This window comes from Aspergillus brasiliensis (genome assembly GCF_001889945.1).
Source record: "Aspergillus brasiliensis CBS 101740 unplaced genomic scaffold ASPBRscaffold_3, whole genome shotgun sequence".
Lineage (NCBI taxonomy): Eukaryota > Fungi > Ascomycota > Eurotiomycetes > Eurotiales > Aspergillaceae > Aspergillus > Aspergillus brasiliensis.
Window position 1 is genome coordinate 1,400,211 of NW_027137444.1, and position 13,146 is coordinate 1,413,356.

Consider the following 13,146-nt stretch of genomic DNA (forward strand, 5'->3'; position numbering starts at 1 on the left):
CGTTATATTAGTAGTTACTTATGTGGCCAGTGGCCAGACAAGAAAAGAACATCCCGAACTGTTTTGCTCTCACCTCCAATTGTGCTTCGTATCCCACTAACTAGTCTAATCAGAGGAGTAGATAAGGGACCCGCGTGTTTAAAAGAATCAGGGGCTTGTCAATCCAGCAGCTCCGCATTCGGATTCCTTCTTCATCTTCTTCTTCTTCTTCTCCCGGCTGAACTTCCGCCTTTTTTGATCCTTCGTCCTTCTCTTCCTTAATTTCATTCCTTCCCACCTGTCATCTTCCTTCCCCCCCTTCTCCATCTCTCTCTCCCTCCCCACCACCACCTTAATTTCTCACCATGGGCGCCATTGAAATCCCTCCTTTGGAGTATACTCCTGTGGACGAGGTCGCTGACCGTGTCTCTCGATGCCGCAAGACTTTCCATGAGCACACAACTCGCGATGTGGAGTATCGGCTGGTCCAGCTCCGGAAGCTTTACTGGGCGTAAGTTGCTGCTGTCCCAAAGTACCTTATTTGAATTTATGTACCTTTCGGGTAGCTCCCCGCCATGGGCTTTAATATGTGGCTAATTAATATACTTCATGCAATAGCATCAAGGATCGTGTCGATGAGATCCACGAGGCTCTGCGACTGGATCTGAACCGGCCTCTCTTTGAGGCCGTCATGGCTGAGAGCACCTGGCTGCTTAATGACATTGTCTTCGTTTGCCGCAATCTTCCCAAATGGGTCAAGGATGAGAAGGCCGAGGATATCGACCTCACCTTTAAGTTTACCAGTCCCAAGATCCGCAAGGATCCTCTAGGTTGTGTCTTGGTTATTGGGTATGTTATTTTTCTAAATTTTGCTTCCTGTGGGATTTCAAAATTTTCCCTTCTCCTCTCTCTCCCCCCTATTTTTTTAGTTGGGTTTGAGACAAGGCTAACGGAGACCGTTATGGGGTCAGTGCTTTTAACTACCCTTTCCAGTTGACGCTGGGTCCAGTTATTGGCGCTATCGCAGCGGGTAACACCGTTGTCATTAAGCCTAGTGAAAAGTCCTCCAACTGTGCTGTGGTCATCCAGCAGATTATTGAGGCTGCTCTTGATCCCTCTGCTTACACCGTCGTCCAGGGTGCCATCCCCGAGACCCAGGCTCTGTTGGCTGAACGCTGGGACAAGATCTTCTTCACCGGCAGTGCGAATGTCGGTCGCATCGTCGCCAAGGCAGCGGCTCCTAACCTCACCCCCATTGTTTTGGAGCTGGGTGGCATTAACCCGGCCATCATCTCCAAGAATGCTGACGCCCGACTGGTCGCGCGCAGATTGTTCTGGCCCAAGCTGATGAACGCCGGTCAGCTCTGCACCTCGCAGAACTACCTGTTGGTCGAGAGACCGCTTGTCGATGCTGTTGTTGAGGAGTTCAAGAAGACCTACAAGGAGTTCTACCCCAACGGCGCAAAGGACTCTGCGGACTTCTCCCATATCATTGACGACGCCTCCTTCCACCGTATCAAGGGCATGATCGACAACACCAAGGGCAAGATTGTCATGGGTGGCAGTATGGACGAAAAGCAGCGCTTCATCGAACCCACCGTTGTTGTGGTGGACTCGCCGGAAGACTCCATGATCACCCAGGAGAGCTTTGGTCCTCTCATCCCGATCCTGCCGGTTGACAGCATCGAGCAGGCCGTCCAGATTGCCAACGGCGTCCAGTCCACGCCTCTGGGTCTCTACCCGTTCGGCTCCAAGGCTGAAGTTGAGCAAAGTATGTCCCTAGAGGTTATAGTGTGCCATACCACTTGAATTCTGACGTGTGCTGCAGTCCTCTCACAGACCCGCTCCGGCGGTGTTGCCGTCAATGACGCCGCCCTGCACATCCCCACCCTCCCCTTCGGTGGTGTTGGAGAGAGCGGTCAGGGTGCTTACCGGGGTAAAGCCAGTTTCGATGTCTTTGTGCACCGTCGCACGATCACCACTAGCCCTAGCTGGATCGAAAGCTTCCTCGCCATTCGGTACCCGCCCTACAATGGCAAGGATGAGCTCTTCAAGAAGGCTACTACGCTGATTCCTGACTTTGACCGTGACTGCAAGAAGGTCCAGCTGAGCTGGCTCCGATACTTCTTGACTCTGGGTGGCGGCAGTGCCAAGTCTGGTGCTGCTCGTGCCACCGTTGTTGCTGCTGGTGAGTGATTCACTTTTACTTTTTGTCTATCTGTTCTGCAACCATGCCCTCTTGATTTCGCTGCGTATCGTTTGCTTGATATGCCAGACTTCTTACTCCGCATCCCCTTCAGACCGCGAGTGAATTATCCTGCACGACGCTTCCACGTTAACTGGATACCCCGATACCCTGGATACGTAATCTACATATACACTATACATAATATCTATCGATAATCTCTTTTAATGCTTTCATATAATGTTCTGCCTGACGTTCAAGGGATATACGAATATATACTTACATATCGATATTAGTGGCTTATATCGCACGTCAAGTGCTCGAGCGCCGATTGGCGAAGCTCTAATTGCGCAAGCATATCTTTACCTAATTCGGTCTTCTGTTTGGAGTTAAGCCTTGCTTCTGGATGACTGTATGACCGTGTGCCATTCGCTCATATTTCCTTTCCTTCTTTTCTCATATCGTTTGTCTTTTCATGGTTGGAAATGAATGCGGGGTTGATTCAGCATGTAATCGAAGATGATCTAACTGGCCGAAAGTATACGAATATGACAGGTAGGGTGGGTAGGTAGGTTGTACATATTAGTGAAGTTTTCAAAATAAAGTGGGCGGTTATGTCGATCTTCATCATCTTGGTACTGTGGATAATCTCGCTTAGGTAGTGGGATGTAGATCTCATACAGATGGAGAGTCAAGTAAGAATTACCCAACTAGTTCTCACCAGAAGACGAACAGGAAATTGAAGATGAAGACGAAAATAAATCCAACGTATCGTAAATACAAGAATTATCCATGGTGCAATTGGAGGGGGTTGAGATGAGATTTCAAAATAGCGGATGAACGGGAGTACTATATAGTATACTATAGCACACGCCACTCTCCCTCCTCTTCCTGCCACATCATGAGAGACAATTTCAGCCTTCACTGAGGTAGTGTAAATCCCAGGAATTTTCACTATGTTATTGTGAGGTATGGTACTAGTATATAGGTGAAACTTCGTGATTCAACCCATCGTTGGCTGTGTATAGAGTACGTCCGTCGTGTGTGCGGAGGAGCTACATACTAGAAATTTCGAAGACAGGCCGATGGTATCCAGCTCGGACATAGATACAAAGTAACTAGTCGAAAATGAGTACTTCGCCTACAACAGATAATAACTCATTTAAGGTATGTATTTGTATACAGTAATTTATTTGTTACTAGTGTGGGTTGATGCAGTACTTTTGACTCATGTTTATATATCTAACTAGATAGTACTATGGATGACTTACAGACCTGGCTAGTCATCGGCAACCCCGGATTAATCAATAGGCCACTATATAATATTATATCATGAGATTAACCTTATCCTCAGCGTATAACAGCTGCCAGATACGGAGTCTACAAGCAGCTAATAATACTACTACTACCACTACCTCTACTACTATTGTTTACACGAAAAGTAGACACAAACCACCGCTTCCCAATGGGAATGGATGGTTTTGGAGATCAAAGCTAGTTATGTATTTTTACGGATTGTTGCGAGTATAAACATTATGCCGCCTATATCTATTTATTCATGACAATAGTGAAGCAGTAACGCATAGCAGGTTGGAAGCTATTCATATTGCACCATCATACCTCCTCATTCGGTGACTGCGTCCTTTTCACTCGGTTATTCCGTACCACCTCTTCCGCCGTCGTATGTGTGACCACCACCTCTGTTGTGAGCACAATCCCCGCTGATTCCTGACGCGTTAGGATGTATTCCTCGCTGGTGTGGCTGCCATCACGATAGTGGTATCGGGTCGTTGTTCCGTACTTGGAGTTCCTCTGGGTAGCACGGGGATCGCCTTCTTCCAAGTCGTCCGGGTCTAGCACACTGAGAGGTCTACTGCGGAGGGATTGCTGTGGGTAGGATGGCAATATCGAGTGAAGTTGGTATTGTTTACTGCCATTTGTGTAGCGCCGTGTTCGGGTTTGAGATCCATATGTACCCAGGATTTGCTTGAAGAGGGGCTTCAGAGTGGGTAGGCTACCGGCTATGATTCCCATGTTGGATTCGACGCTGCGGCGGGTGTTAGTGCTTAGGCGGGTAAAAGGAGTAAGAGGTTGGCGTACACGACCCAAATTGTGAGGGTGGAGTAATCCCATAGAAGATCGCCGGTACGGCCGTAGTTAGGCAGAACGGAGAGCTTGACGATTGCTGCGGCGCAGGCACTGGCAGTATTGTTAGTAAGTGAGAATGAGGTGAATCCTGCTGATCGCTTACAATATCCCCAGTCCCAAGATACAGACTAACGAGGCTTTGACACGCCGGTTGACCTGCAGGTGTCTGTGGCTATCAGTCGGGGAACTCGTGGTGCCCAGGTATAGGGGCGTACCGTAGCATTATCGCCGGTAGAACGGCAAAAATGATATCTGTCAGAATGTTCAGACCTAGGGGTCGTTAGTGAACTTTTCTTACAGACTAAGCAAGTCCCCTACCAGTATTGGTGTAGCTCAACTTCAGGAGCTGTGTGGATGTGAAGCACTCTGATTTCACATTCTTATCCCAGATGGACCGGATATTCTTACACTCAAACATGAGGGTCTGCCATCGTTAATGAAAATCCACAAGACAGAATGGGGGTAGACAGACAAGAAAACATATTATGGTATATAGTAGCATGAGTACTGTCGGGGCCATTAGCATACTTCATAAATTAGACAGAGCAGGATTGAGTGATCGACAGCTTCTTCCCCCGTGAACATCAGAGTACAACCATAACATGATGACATACCCATGACTACCCAAATAAATATCTTGTAGCCCCGTCGCGGGGCAAATCGCAGGAGAAACAGCCCGATGGAGATTTTGACGAGCCCGATCGCCCACATATAGATACCCTGAGTGGCGAAATTCAGGTGCGTTGCTATTGAGGCCGTTTTCTCCACATAGACAGTGTGTCTTCCTGCACCATAGATGACCTCTGGTATTATCACAGCAAATCCACCGAGTGACTATGGGCGTCAATGTCAGATTCCAGGCTGCGAACGCGTTGGGAGGGGAGGTTACAAGCGCCATGGTCAGCACCATGATATAATCCTAGCTGCAGGTCAGTCTCCCTTCTCCGGCTGCCATTGTCCTATACTTACGTCGAGGCCGACATTTCGGATGCAAAACACACGGACATACATCCGGGCTAGGACTGTGAGTAATGCAAAAGCCGTAGTAATCGATGTAGCTGCCAAGATCTGAGGAGCCTGGCTCACATCAGGCAAGCCCGCGCCTCCCAGATGAGAATCTGCCGCCATAATCGCACTCAATCTGGGGTATGCGTGTCATGGCACGATCATGAGTACCCATGAAAAATGGAGGGAGAAACTGAGCGATATAGCATCGGTCCACCCAGATCCGCAGGATTCGAGCTCGAAAAAGCCTTTCACACAAGCTACCGGCCTATTCTGCCGGTCGTGTGCTTGGGTTCCTACTCCCAGGAGCTTCGCAATGAAAGTTTAACGCTAGGAACTAGGGAGATATCTAGAGTGCTAGGAACTGCTGCTCTAGGTTTGGGGGTTAACAGATCCCACTACAAGGATCTCCGATGATAAAGCCGGGTACCATCTGCTCCGTTGTCCATGTCGCAACGTGCAATTGACCCGTCCGGTTCAGCTGTGCCACTTTCCTCCGTCAGGTACAATCTAATCAATTTCGCCAAATATCCGCGAGGGGACCCAGTCAGTCCCGCTGGGAAGGCCTCCAATAGGTCACGGTCCCTACCGTATGTCCGAGGGAAAGGGATGCACCTCCGGCATAATAGACGGCTGAACAGGAATCTAGCCAATGAGTTGGTTCAAGTCCTTGGATTGAACCTTGAACGCTCAGGGAGAACCTCGGAACGGCTCAACAACGTTTGTGAGTGGAGCTGACATCGTGCCATCCGCGCATCAGCTTGTAGTCCCACACACCAAACACAGGCCGAACGCGAAACCCCTGGCGAGTTCCCTGTAGGAGTACGTGTACTCGGATCTGTTTGTTTCTGTCATTGCGGACGGAAATCTCCGGCGGCACAGCACTTGTTTACTTAGCGTATGAGCTAGAGATAGGGTTCATCTAGATATAAATTAATGTCTCTCGCCTAGTCACGCACCAAGCCAGTTGGACTGGATGTTCCACACAATGGACCATCAGGAGAGAGCTTATCAGTAATAATGACTTGAAGCATCTCATAGATAGCAGGAACTGAGCATCTGAAGTTTCCATTTCTAGATCTGGCTCGCAATGCTTACTGTGTGATCGTATGTGTTTGTCAGAGATGGAGGATGACACTTGGACCACAAGCGGGATCGTTCAGGGATCGATCGATGAGCGGGTCAGGACTCAAGCCACTGCGAGCAGGGATTCCACTTTCAGGGCGCAGGGAGTTGTGGACTTGGAGGAATCGAAGGATCCGATGCAGCCGAGGGGGAAGCTCAGGAAGGATCCTTAGTTGTTCGAGGAAGAGGAAGTGGGTGGCCCGCGAGCCGCCATCGCTTAGCGGATTCCGTCTCATAACATTAGTTACCGTATGATACTCACGGGACTTTCTCATCTCACAGCATCTTCTTTCTGGAAGTACGACATTGTGAACACCCTGCATATACGACACGCTCAGTATAAACACGATCGTCTTTCGATGACTCAGAGCCCTCTGATCCCACCTCAGCAAACATGATGCTCACCACTCAAGCGGAGACTGGAACGGATAGTGGAGCTGTCAGACAAGTCTAGAGCAGACAGCGCATCGCCCTAACTGCTTAGACTGTCATCGTTATTGGAGCCCATTCGAACTCCATGTTTGCTCGGCCAGCATCCTAGTCCATTAGGGCTCTGTTCTATTTCTCGCCGGCCGTCCGAACCCCATCACTGGTATAGGCTCGTGTCCATATGGAGATACGAACATCTAGGCAATCTAAACAAGGGATGAACACTTAAATGGTTGGCAATCCCCTCGTTCGGGGGCCTTTTTTCTCTCCCCAGGCTGCATTCCCGTTCTGTCTCTGCCCCTGCCTCTCACTGCCCCAAAGCCAGCCCAATGGTCGCTCTCAAGGCTCTCAGTCTGGGCCTGCTTACTTCGCAGGCCTGGGCCGTACCCACAGCCTCGCAGAATACTAGCCCAGCTGCATCCAGTGACGCCGTGGCTGCCGCAGCTGCCAAACTCGAACAATTGTCGAGCTATGCCCTTGACCAAACTCTGGCCAACCTCCCCAGCAGCTCCGAGGACAACGAGGCCTGCACGCGAGAAACCCTGCGGATTCGCCGTGACTGGCGGACGTTCTCAAAGCCCGAGAAGGAAGATTATATCAACTCGGTGCTCTGTCTGCAGGAGCTGCCCTCGCGCACCCCGTCGAATCTAGCTCCAGGTGCTAAGACTCGCTACGATGACTTCCTAGCCACGCACATCAACAAGACTTTAGAGATCCACTACACGGTAGTCTTTACTATTTCCTAGGGATCTGTATCCAGAACGCTAATAATATCTTAGGGAACCTTCCTCGCATGGCACCGCTACTTCATCTACGAATTTGAACAAGCTCTTCGCGATGAATGCCACTACACAGGCGACTACCCGTACGTCTCCTTTCCTCATCTCCCTTCCTGTTTCACAAACTAACCCTCAAACTACAGATACTGGGACTGGGCCTACGACGCCATCCACACAATGGAAGCCTCCGAAGTCTTCGACGGCTCCGAAACCTCCATGTCTGGCAACGGCTACCCCATTCCCAACCAAGGTAACGTCTCCCTCTACCTAGGCAACTACCCCGCTATCATCCTGCCCCCGGGCACCGGCGGTGGCTGCGTTACCAGCGGCCCATTCAAGAACTACACCGTGAACATGGGTCCCGCCGCGCTCTCCCTCCCCGGAGGCAACACCTCCGCCGTCTCCAACCCCCTCAACTACAACCCCCGGTGCCTGAAGCGCAGTCTCACCACTGCCCTTCTGCAACGCTATAGCACCTATCCCAAGATCACCTCGCTTATTCTAGATAACGACGACGTCTGGGACTTCGAGATGACCATGCAGGGTGTGCCTGGTAGTGGGTCAATCGGTGTCCATGGCTCCGGACACTACAGTATGGGTGGGGACCCCGGACGAGATGTGTATGTCAGTCCTGGGGATCCGGCGTTTTGGCATCACCACGGCATGATTGATCGGGTTTGGTGGATTTGGCAGAATTTGGATTTGAAAAGCAGGGAGTATGCCATTTCCGGGACGGGAACGTTCTTGAATGAGCCGGCTAGTAAAAATACTACGTTGCAGACGGTGGTGGATTTGGGATATGCCAACGGGGTGCCCAGGAAGATGAAGGAGTTGATGAGTACGACCAAGGGGCCGTTCTGTTATGCTTATGTTTAAAATGAGGGGGATTGCGGGTGTATATAGTACTGTTGGGAAGAGCGAGAGTGGTGGACGTATAGTAATGCGAATGTAAATAGTACTTGTGATGTTGAAAAGTGCATGACATGGTCCCGTGAGTGCAAGTGTGTCTAAGCCTGGCCCATATACCAATCATGATTCCTTAGATTTTTACAATTCAAATTAGATGTTATATAGCGATAAAGGTAGTTGGCATATCCAATAGATCAATTGTTAGATGTTATATCAAAGTAGTATTTAGCATCTCCGCTCCACTCCCTTCCGACTCATACAGATATATTTCACTCCCTTATATGGTTTCACTCCCTCGCCTAGTCCGCGACTCCGCCGCGGATCGATGTTCAGACTCTCTACCTTGAGCCCCGAGGGAAGCCAGCCACGGACAGAGAACGAAACAGCCGCCGAGTTAGGCATGAGTGTCGCGTTTAGTTGGGTCTTGGTTTTACGGGGCGCCGAAAGGAAGATGGAGGAGTCGGAGTAGGCTCGGCTGGGTGACTGTTTCTGTGATTGTGACTGTGACCGGGGAAGTGATGATGGAGGTTGCGGCGAGGTTGATTGAACGGGAGGTGTTGGCGTCTGGGTTTGTTCGGGTTCAGGAGTAGGAGTATGTGCGAGTTGTTCGGGATCCTCGGGGTTCAAGGAAGGAGGTTCAGCGGGCGAGGAAGCCGAGGCTTCTGCTGCCGCTGCCGCTGCCGCTGCTGCGCGGGAAGAGGATTTCTTGACAACCTTCTTCTTCTTCTTTTTCTTGGTCTTGCGTTTCGTCGTGTCTGCTTCAGGGTTCTGGTAAGACGCGCTGGCGTCGTAGTAGCCCTGGAGGAGGTTGGCGTCTGCGTCGAGTTCTTCGACGTCGTCGTCCAGCTCGTCGTCTGCGTAGTGTCCTACAACGGTGCACCGGAGTGTCGCCGTCCCGGAAATGGTGCCGGCATCTTTAGTCGGCACGCGCCATTCTAGTACGCCGTTGCCCGGTGAGAATAAAGCCTCTCCACGGCTGGCTTGCATGTCTGTGATATTCCGAACCGACTTCGGAATCGGGACGGTCACGACAACCTCTTCTAGCACTGGCGCCGAGGAGTTGCCGCCTCCGCCCCCAAGGAAAGAGGGTGTAGACGTGCCTGATCCGCCACGCCCCACACCAGGTCGGTTGAAGGACGAGTAGCCCGGGAAATTCGTGTTGAGAATAAGGCGGACCTCGAAGTCCGAGCCGGTCGGCCCCAGAGATTTACGGATGTCCACGATAGCCGGCAAGAAAAGCTTCTCCATATGACTCGGGGGTTGATCAAGTGTAGGGTCTATTGGCATAAGGTCCACCTCGTACCCGGCAAGAATGAACCGGCCGTCCGGTGGTACAAAACTAAGCTCGCCTGGTTGCTCCCGCCAGCGCGCCAGGCGCACGCACGGATGGAATACCGGCAGCTCTAGCTTGCGTCCCAGAGCTTTCTGGCCACCGGGTGCTGTTAACGAAAGAAGCAGATCGGGTACACCGGAAATTTTGGCGGTGAAGGCGATAGTACCGGAAGACATCGCAGATAGCAGCCGTCCTGATGGCGCCATTGTCACGGAAAGTGTCTCGATAATGTCAACATATAGCTCGTTGGAAGTGTGTCTCACTCCCGACTTTCTCCAGGGAATTGCAGGTCCTTGGGCCGCCGCGGCGGCTGACATCGATTGCTTCACAGCAGTGGACTGTCCCAGAATCGGTGTTGATGAACTGTGCATGACGAATGCCGTTAGTCCACTGTAAACGGTATGGTGACCTTTATGCCGTAACGGTGGGCACTCACCCAGGCAATCCAACGCCGCCTAACAGCTTCCCCATCCATCCCGGCATTTCTACTACCTCCTGTAGCGCATTGGGCTCTGTATTGCAAACTACCCCCGCATCGCACATTTCGTGCAGCAGCTGTGCGACCACATCATAGTTCGCCTGTATTTTGGTGGAAAGCAAAGGTGCTCCGACGAAGTCCTCGAGAACATCAACAACCCGATGCAGGAATTCCAGCGCAACCAGTGGCTCCGTGTCAACCTCGGACAGCGCCAGAAACAGTAGATTGGACTGCACTACCGAGAACACTGTCACCGGCGGAGTTGTACTAGGGAGGTAGATGAGCGATGGGCGCGGAGCTGCATAGGCGTTATAGAGGGGAAGAATGGCCGATGCGGAGGGCGGACGGGAGCGATAGACCTGCTCGACGATCGGATTGCTAAAGGAAGAGGACAGGTTAGTGACAGCCGGTAATCAGAACATTGGAGGAAACGGCGTGCCTCTGCTCATCGTAGATATAGAGCGCATCGACCTGGCCGCTCATGATGGCGAAGGCGACCTATCCCGACCGGTGGGGGCGTAATGGAGTAGGCAGAGGTGGTCATGGTGCAGCAATGATGGTCGGTGATCCATCGGCCCCCATTTAGCGGAGTCCAAAAGCCCCTCGTTCTGCCGCCGATCCCCGCCTTCCGATGCATTTCCTTTGGATTTGCTGCAGCTCGCCGCAACAAGCTAGTCGTTATAATCGACACTCGTCTGTGCTACTCCCAAAAGTCTTCTTTTGGCTCTTATCAATTCTATAACAATGTCTTCATCTACTCAGAATAGTAGCGCCTTGGATGTCCAGCCCAAGGACGCGAAGCGTGCACTTGCGGAGGACGCATATGATGACTGCCTATCGTGCAGAGTCACTGGTATGTTATTCTTCGTTTCTGGGCGTTAACCATATATTATAGCTTATCTGATGGCTTATAGGATCTGCTGCATTCATCGGACTCGGTGTCTACAGCTACTACTCGGGAATGAAGAACCTGAAGATGCAAGAAAAGGCAATCATGCAAAGCGCAACCAAGTATAAGATGGGATCTCGACAACTTGGGATCTTCACCATCTCTGCGACACTGGTTGGAATGGGGTTATGGAGAGCCTTCAACTGATGATGCCGGGACGATTTGTTTATCATGTACTCTATACCATGTACTCTACTCTGGCGTTGGTTTTTGTTGACGGGAATGCACATTAAGTCGAGCGCTTCACCATTACTATTAAACTTGTACAAAAAGTATATAGAAAGGATCGTACGATTAATATAACACTAGCCGGCTCACCGGGTATCGCCATGTCTGATAACCTCTATATTTAGTAGATATGCTGACCAAAGGAAAATGGGAATATGAAAGGGAGAAGGTGTAAAAAAGACTATAAGCACAAGGATAGCATGATGTAAAGATAACTGAGGAAAAATGACCCGTGGCCCACCAAAGGGCCACATGCAATACTCCTACTAATGCACCGAAAGGAGAAGATAAAACCACAAGAAATGCAATCGACCGCTGCGTGACCGTAAGAATATATGCTCGTCTATTCGTCGATTCCATATTTTCTAGGTGAAGCGGCCACGTTTGCCGCCCCCGAACATATCTCGATTGCCTAGACCAGATAAGTCGAAGAAATCGGGCACGGTCAGCTTTCGTTTCGAGCCAATCCCGACGGACGGCTCATGAGGGGATGACCGAGTGTTCGAGCGGGTGAAGTTGTTGTGACGGTTTTGTTGCCGGGCGTTTCGAGGCAGGACAGAGACGCTGACTGGAGCACCATCTTGAGATGCCGGAGTCGAATTGTCTGTCGTCTGCATGTCCATGTCTTGCTCCGGGAATTGCGGGAAGGTAGGTCCGGCAGAAAACGTGAAGATAGTTGGGCGATCGAAATCATTGGTTTCGGAGGCATGAGGAGCCGAAGGCGCTGGAGGCTGCTGGTGCGGCGGCGCTGGAGCTTGCTCCTCCGATGATGGCTTTGTAGATTGTCGGATCGGTTCGGATTCTGGCTGTACCTTGCGGGCTGCAGCCGGTGTTGCGCCTCTGGTTTGTTTCTCAACCTCATCGTCGTCGCTAGGGGCACCGCTCCCATCACTGCGTTCCGTGGCCCACTGCCGAACTTTCCAGCCCTCCCCGTCCCCAAGACCGAGGTTTTCTCGGTCTAAAAAGTGTAGAAGATCCTCAATTGCTTCTTGGTAACCAGCTTGCTTGGCTTGCGACTGTTCGTAGACAGCATTCTTGTAGAGGTTCGTGACGGAGAGAGCAGCAGCCTTGAACGACTGTAGGAGCTGCTCAGGAGGTTGTGGCCGAGGCGTCGAGCTGGGCAATGACGTGTTCAAGGATCTCATCGAGTCCATGGTGTGTGGTGTGGTGGCAGAAGCAGCCTGCCTGGCAGATAACAGACAATAAATACTAGCGTTGTCGTCACTAGGAGGGGTGACTTGAACCGTGCTTCTGGGAAACAGGGGGTTTAGGCAAGCTCCGAGGCAACCCCAAAGAAGATCAGGAAGAAGAAGATATGACCGATAGTCCGGACTAAAAAAGACAGGCCCAAAGAGGGGGGCGTTATAGAGGGAAGAACGACAAGATCCGCAGGCAAACAAAGGACGTTGGTCGGCGATGACCGTTCGGAAGGACGCTGGCGCAGCTGATCTTTCTTTGCGTCTGTCCCGGTAACGTGACCCACAGCGGGGAAACTGGTCTTCCGCCGCCTTGATGACTCAGATCTTAGTCAGTGACGCCCTCGCGTCTCCCGTCCAATGAGCGCGTGGCCTGGCCGCGCTTCTCCGACGAAATTCCATT

At 51.2% G+C, this 13,146-nt stretch overlaps 6 protein-coding genes across 6 annotated transcripts; 3 read left to right on the forward strand and 3 right to left on the reverse strand.

Annotated features, from left to right (window-relative positions):
• The first annotated feature begins 222 nt into the window (after window positions 1-222).
• On the forward strand, window positions 223-2,316 carry ASPBRDRAFT_455429 (hexadecenal dehydrogenase). Its single transcript, XM_067625434.1, has 4 exons — window positions 223-490; window positions 598-828; window positions 951-1,750; window positions 1,808-2,316. The coding sequence occupies exons 1-4, from the start codon at window positions 345-347 to the stop codon at window positions 2,173-2,175; spliced, it is 1,545 nt and encodes a 514-aa protein (XP_067481853.1). The 5' UTR covers window positions 223-344; the 3' UTR covers window positions 2,176-2,316.
• A 1,420-nt stretch (window positions 2,317-3,736) lies between these two features.
• On the reverse strand, window positions 3,737-5,602 carry ASPBRDRAFT_455454 (uncharacterized protein). The gene is made up of 9 exons (XM_067625435.1): window positions 5,282-5,602; window positions 5,202-5,231; window positions 4,927-5,146; window positions 4,785-4,819; window positions 4,631-4,736; window positions 4,528-4,582; window positions 4,416-4,478; window positions 4,265-4,363; window positions 3,737-4,211 (listed from the first exon to the last, which is right to left on the reverse strand). Exons 1-9 carry the CDS (start codon window positions 5,438-5,440, stop codon window positions 3,779-3,781), a joined length of 1,200 nt encoding a protein of 399 aa, XP_067481854.1. The 5' UTR covers window positions 5,441-5,602; the 3' UTR covers window positions 3,737-3,778.
• A 1,598-nt stretch (window positions 5,603-7,200) lies between these two features.
• Window positions 7,201-8,526, forward strand: ASPBRDRAFT_27624 (tyrosinase family protein; the record flags this gene model as incomplete). Its single annotated transcript, XM_067622405.1, has 3 exons — window positions 7,201-7,596; window positions 7,651-7,736; window positions 7,794-8,526. 3 exons carry the CDS (start codon window positions 7,201-7,203, stop codon window positions 8,524-8,526), a joined length of 1,215 nt encoding a protein of 404 aa, XP_067481855.1.
• Window positions 8,527-8,655: 129 nt separating this feature from the next.
• On the reverse strand, window positions 8,656-10,913 carry ASPBRDRAFT_455464 (putative AP-3 adaptor complex subunit mu). The gene is made up of 3 exons (XM_067625436.1): window positions 10,810-10,913; window positions 10,329-10,748; window positions 8,656-10,255 (listed from the first exon to the last, which is right to left on the reverse strand). The coding sequence occupies exons 1-3, from the start codon at window positions 10,851-10,853 to the stop codon at window positions 8,785-8,787; spliced, it is 1,935 nt and encodes a 644-aa protein (XP_067481856.1). The 5' UTR covers window positions 10,854-10,913; the 3' UTR covers window positions 8,656-8,784.
• Window positions 10,914-11,114: 201 nt separating this feature from the next.
• Window positions 11,115-11,466, forward strand: ASPBRDRAFT_118782 (uncharacterized protein; the record flags this gene model as incomplete). The annotated part of the gene is made up of 2 exons (XM_067617195.1): window positions 11,115-11,223; window positions 11,285-11,466. 2 exons carry the CDS (start codon window positions 11,115-11,117, stop codon window positions 11,464-11,466), a joined length of 291 nt encoding a protein of 96 aa, XP_067481857.1.
• Window positions 11,467-11,689: 223 nt separating this feature from the next.
• On the reverse strand, window positions 11,690-13,112 carry ASPBRDRAFT_455539 (uncharacterized protein). The gene has a single exon (XM_067625439.1). The coding sequence runs from the start codon at window positions 12,699-12,701 to the stop codon at window positions 11,913-11,915; it is 789 nt and encodes a 262-aa protein (XP_067481858.1). The 5' UTR covers window positions 12,702-13,112; the 3' UTR covers window positions 11,690-11,912.
• Window positions 13,113-13,146: the final 34 nt, after the last annotated feature.

Coding starts and splice junctions, on each gene's coding strand:
- ASPBRDRAFT_455429 (XM_067625434.1), top strand. CDS start 345: ATGGGCGCCATTGAAATCCCTCCTTTGGAGTATACTCCTGTGGACGAG. Junction 491..597: donor CTCCGGAAGCTTTACTGGGC/GTAAGTTGCTGC, acceptor TTCATGCAATAG/CATCAAGGATCGTGTCGATG. Junction 829..950: donor GGTTGTGTCTTGGTTATTGG/GTATGTTATTTT, acceptor TTATGGGGTCAG/TGCTTTTAACTACCCTTTCC.
- ASPBRDRAFT_455454 (XM_067625435.1), bottom strand. CDS start 5,440: ATGGCGGCAGATTCTCATCTGGGAGGCGCGGGCTTGCCTGATGTGAGC. Junction 4,479..4,527: donor CTACCGGCGATAATGCTACG/GTACGCCCCTAT, acceptor TGATAGCCACAG/ACACCTGCAGGTCAACCGGC. Junction 4,212..4,264: donor ACCCTCACAATTTGGGTCGT/GTACGCCAACCT, acceptor CACCCGCCGCAG/CGTCGAATCCAACATGGGAA.
- ASPBRDRAFT_455464 (XM_067625436.1), bottom strand. CDS start 10,853: ATGAGCGGCCAGGTCGATGCGCTCTATATCTACGATGAGCAGAG. Junction 10,749..10,809: donor TATATCTACGATGAGCAGAG/GCACGCCGTTTC, acceptor CTCTTCCTTTAG/CAATCCGATCGTCGAGCAGG. Junction 10,256..10,328: donor GGCGGCGTTGGATTGCCTGG/GTGAGTGCCCAC, acceptor CGTCATGCACAG/TTCATCAACACCGATTCTGG.
- ASPBRDRAFT_455539 (XM_067625439.1), bottom strand. CDS start 12,701: ATGGACTCGATGAGATCCTTGAACACGTCATTGCCCAGCTCGACGCCT.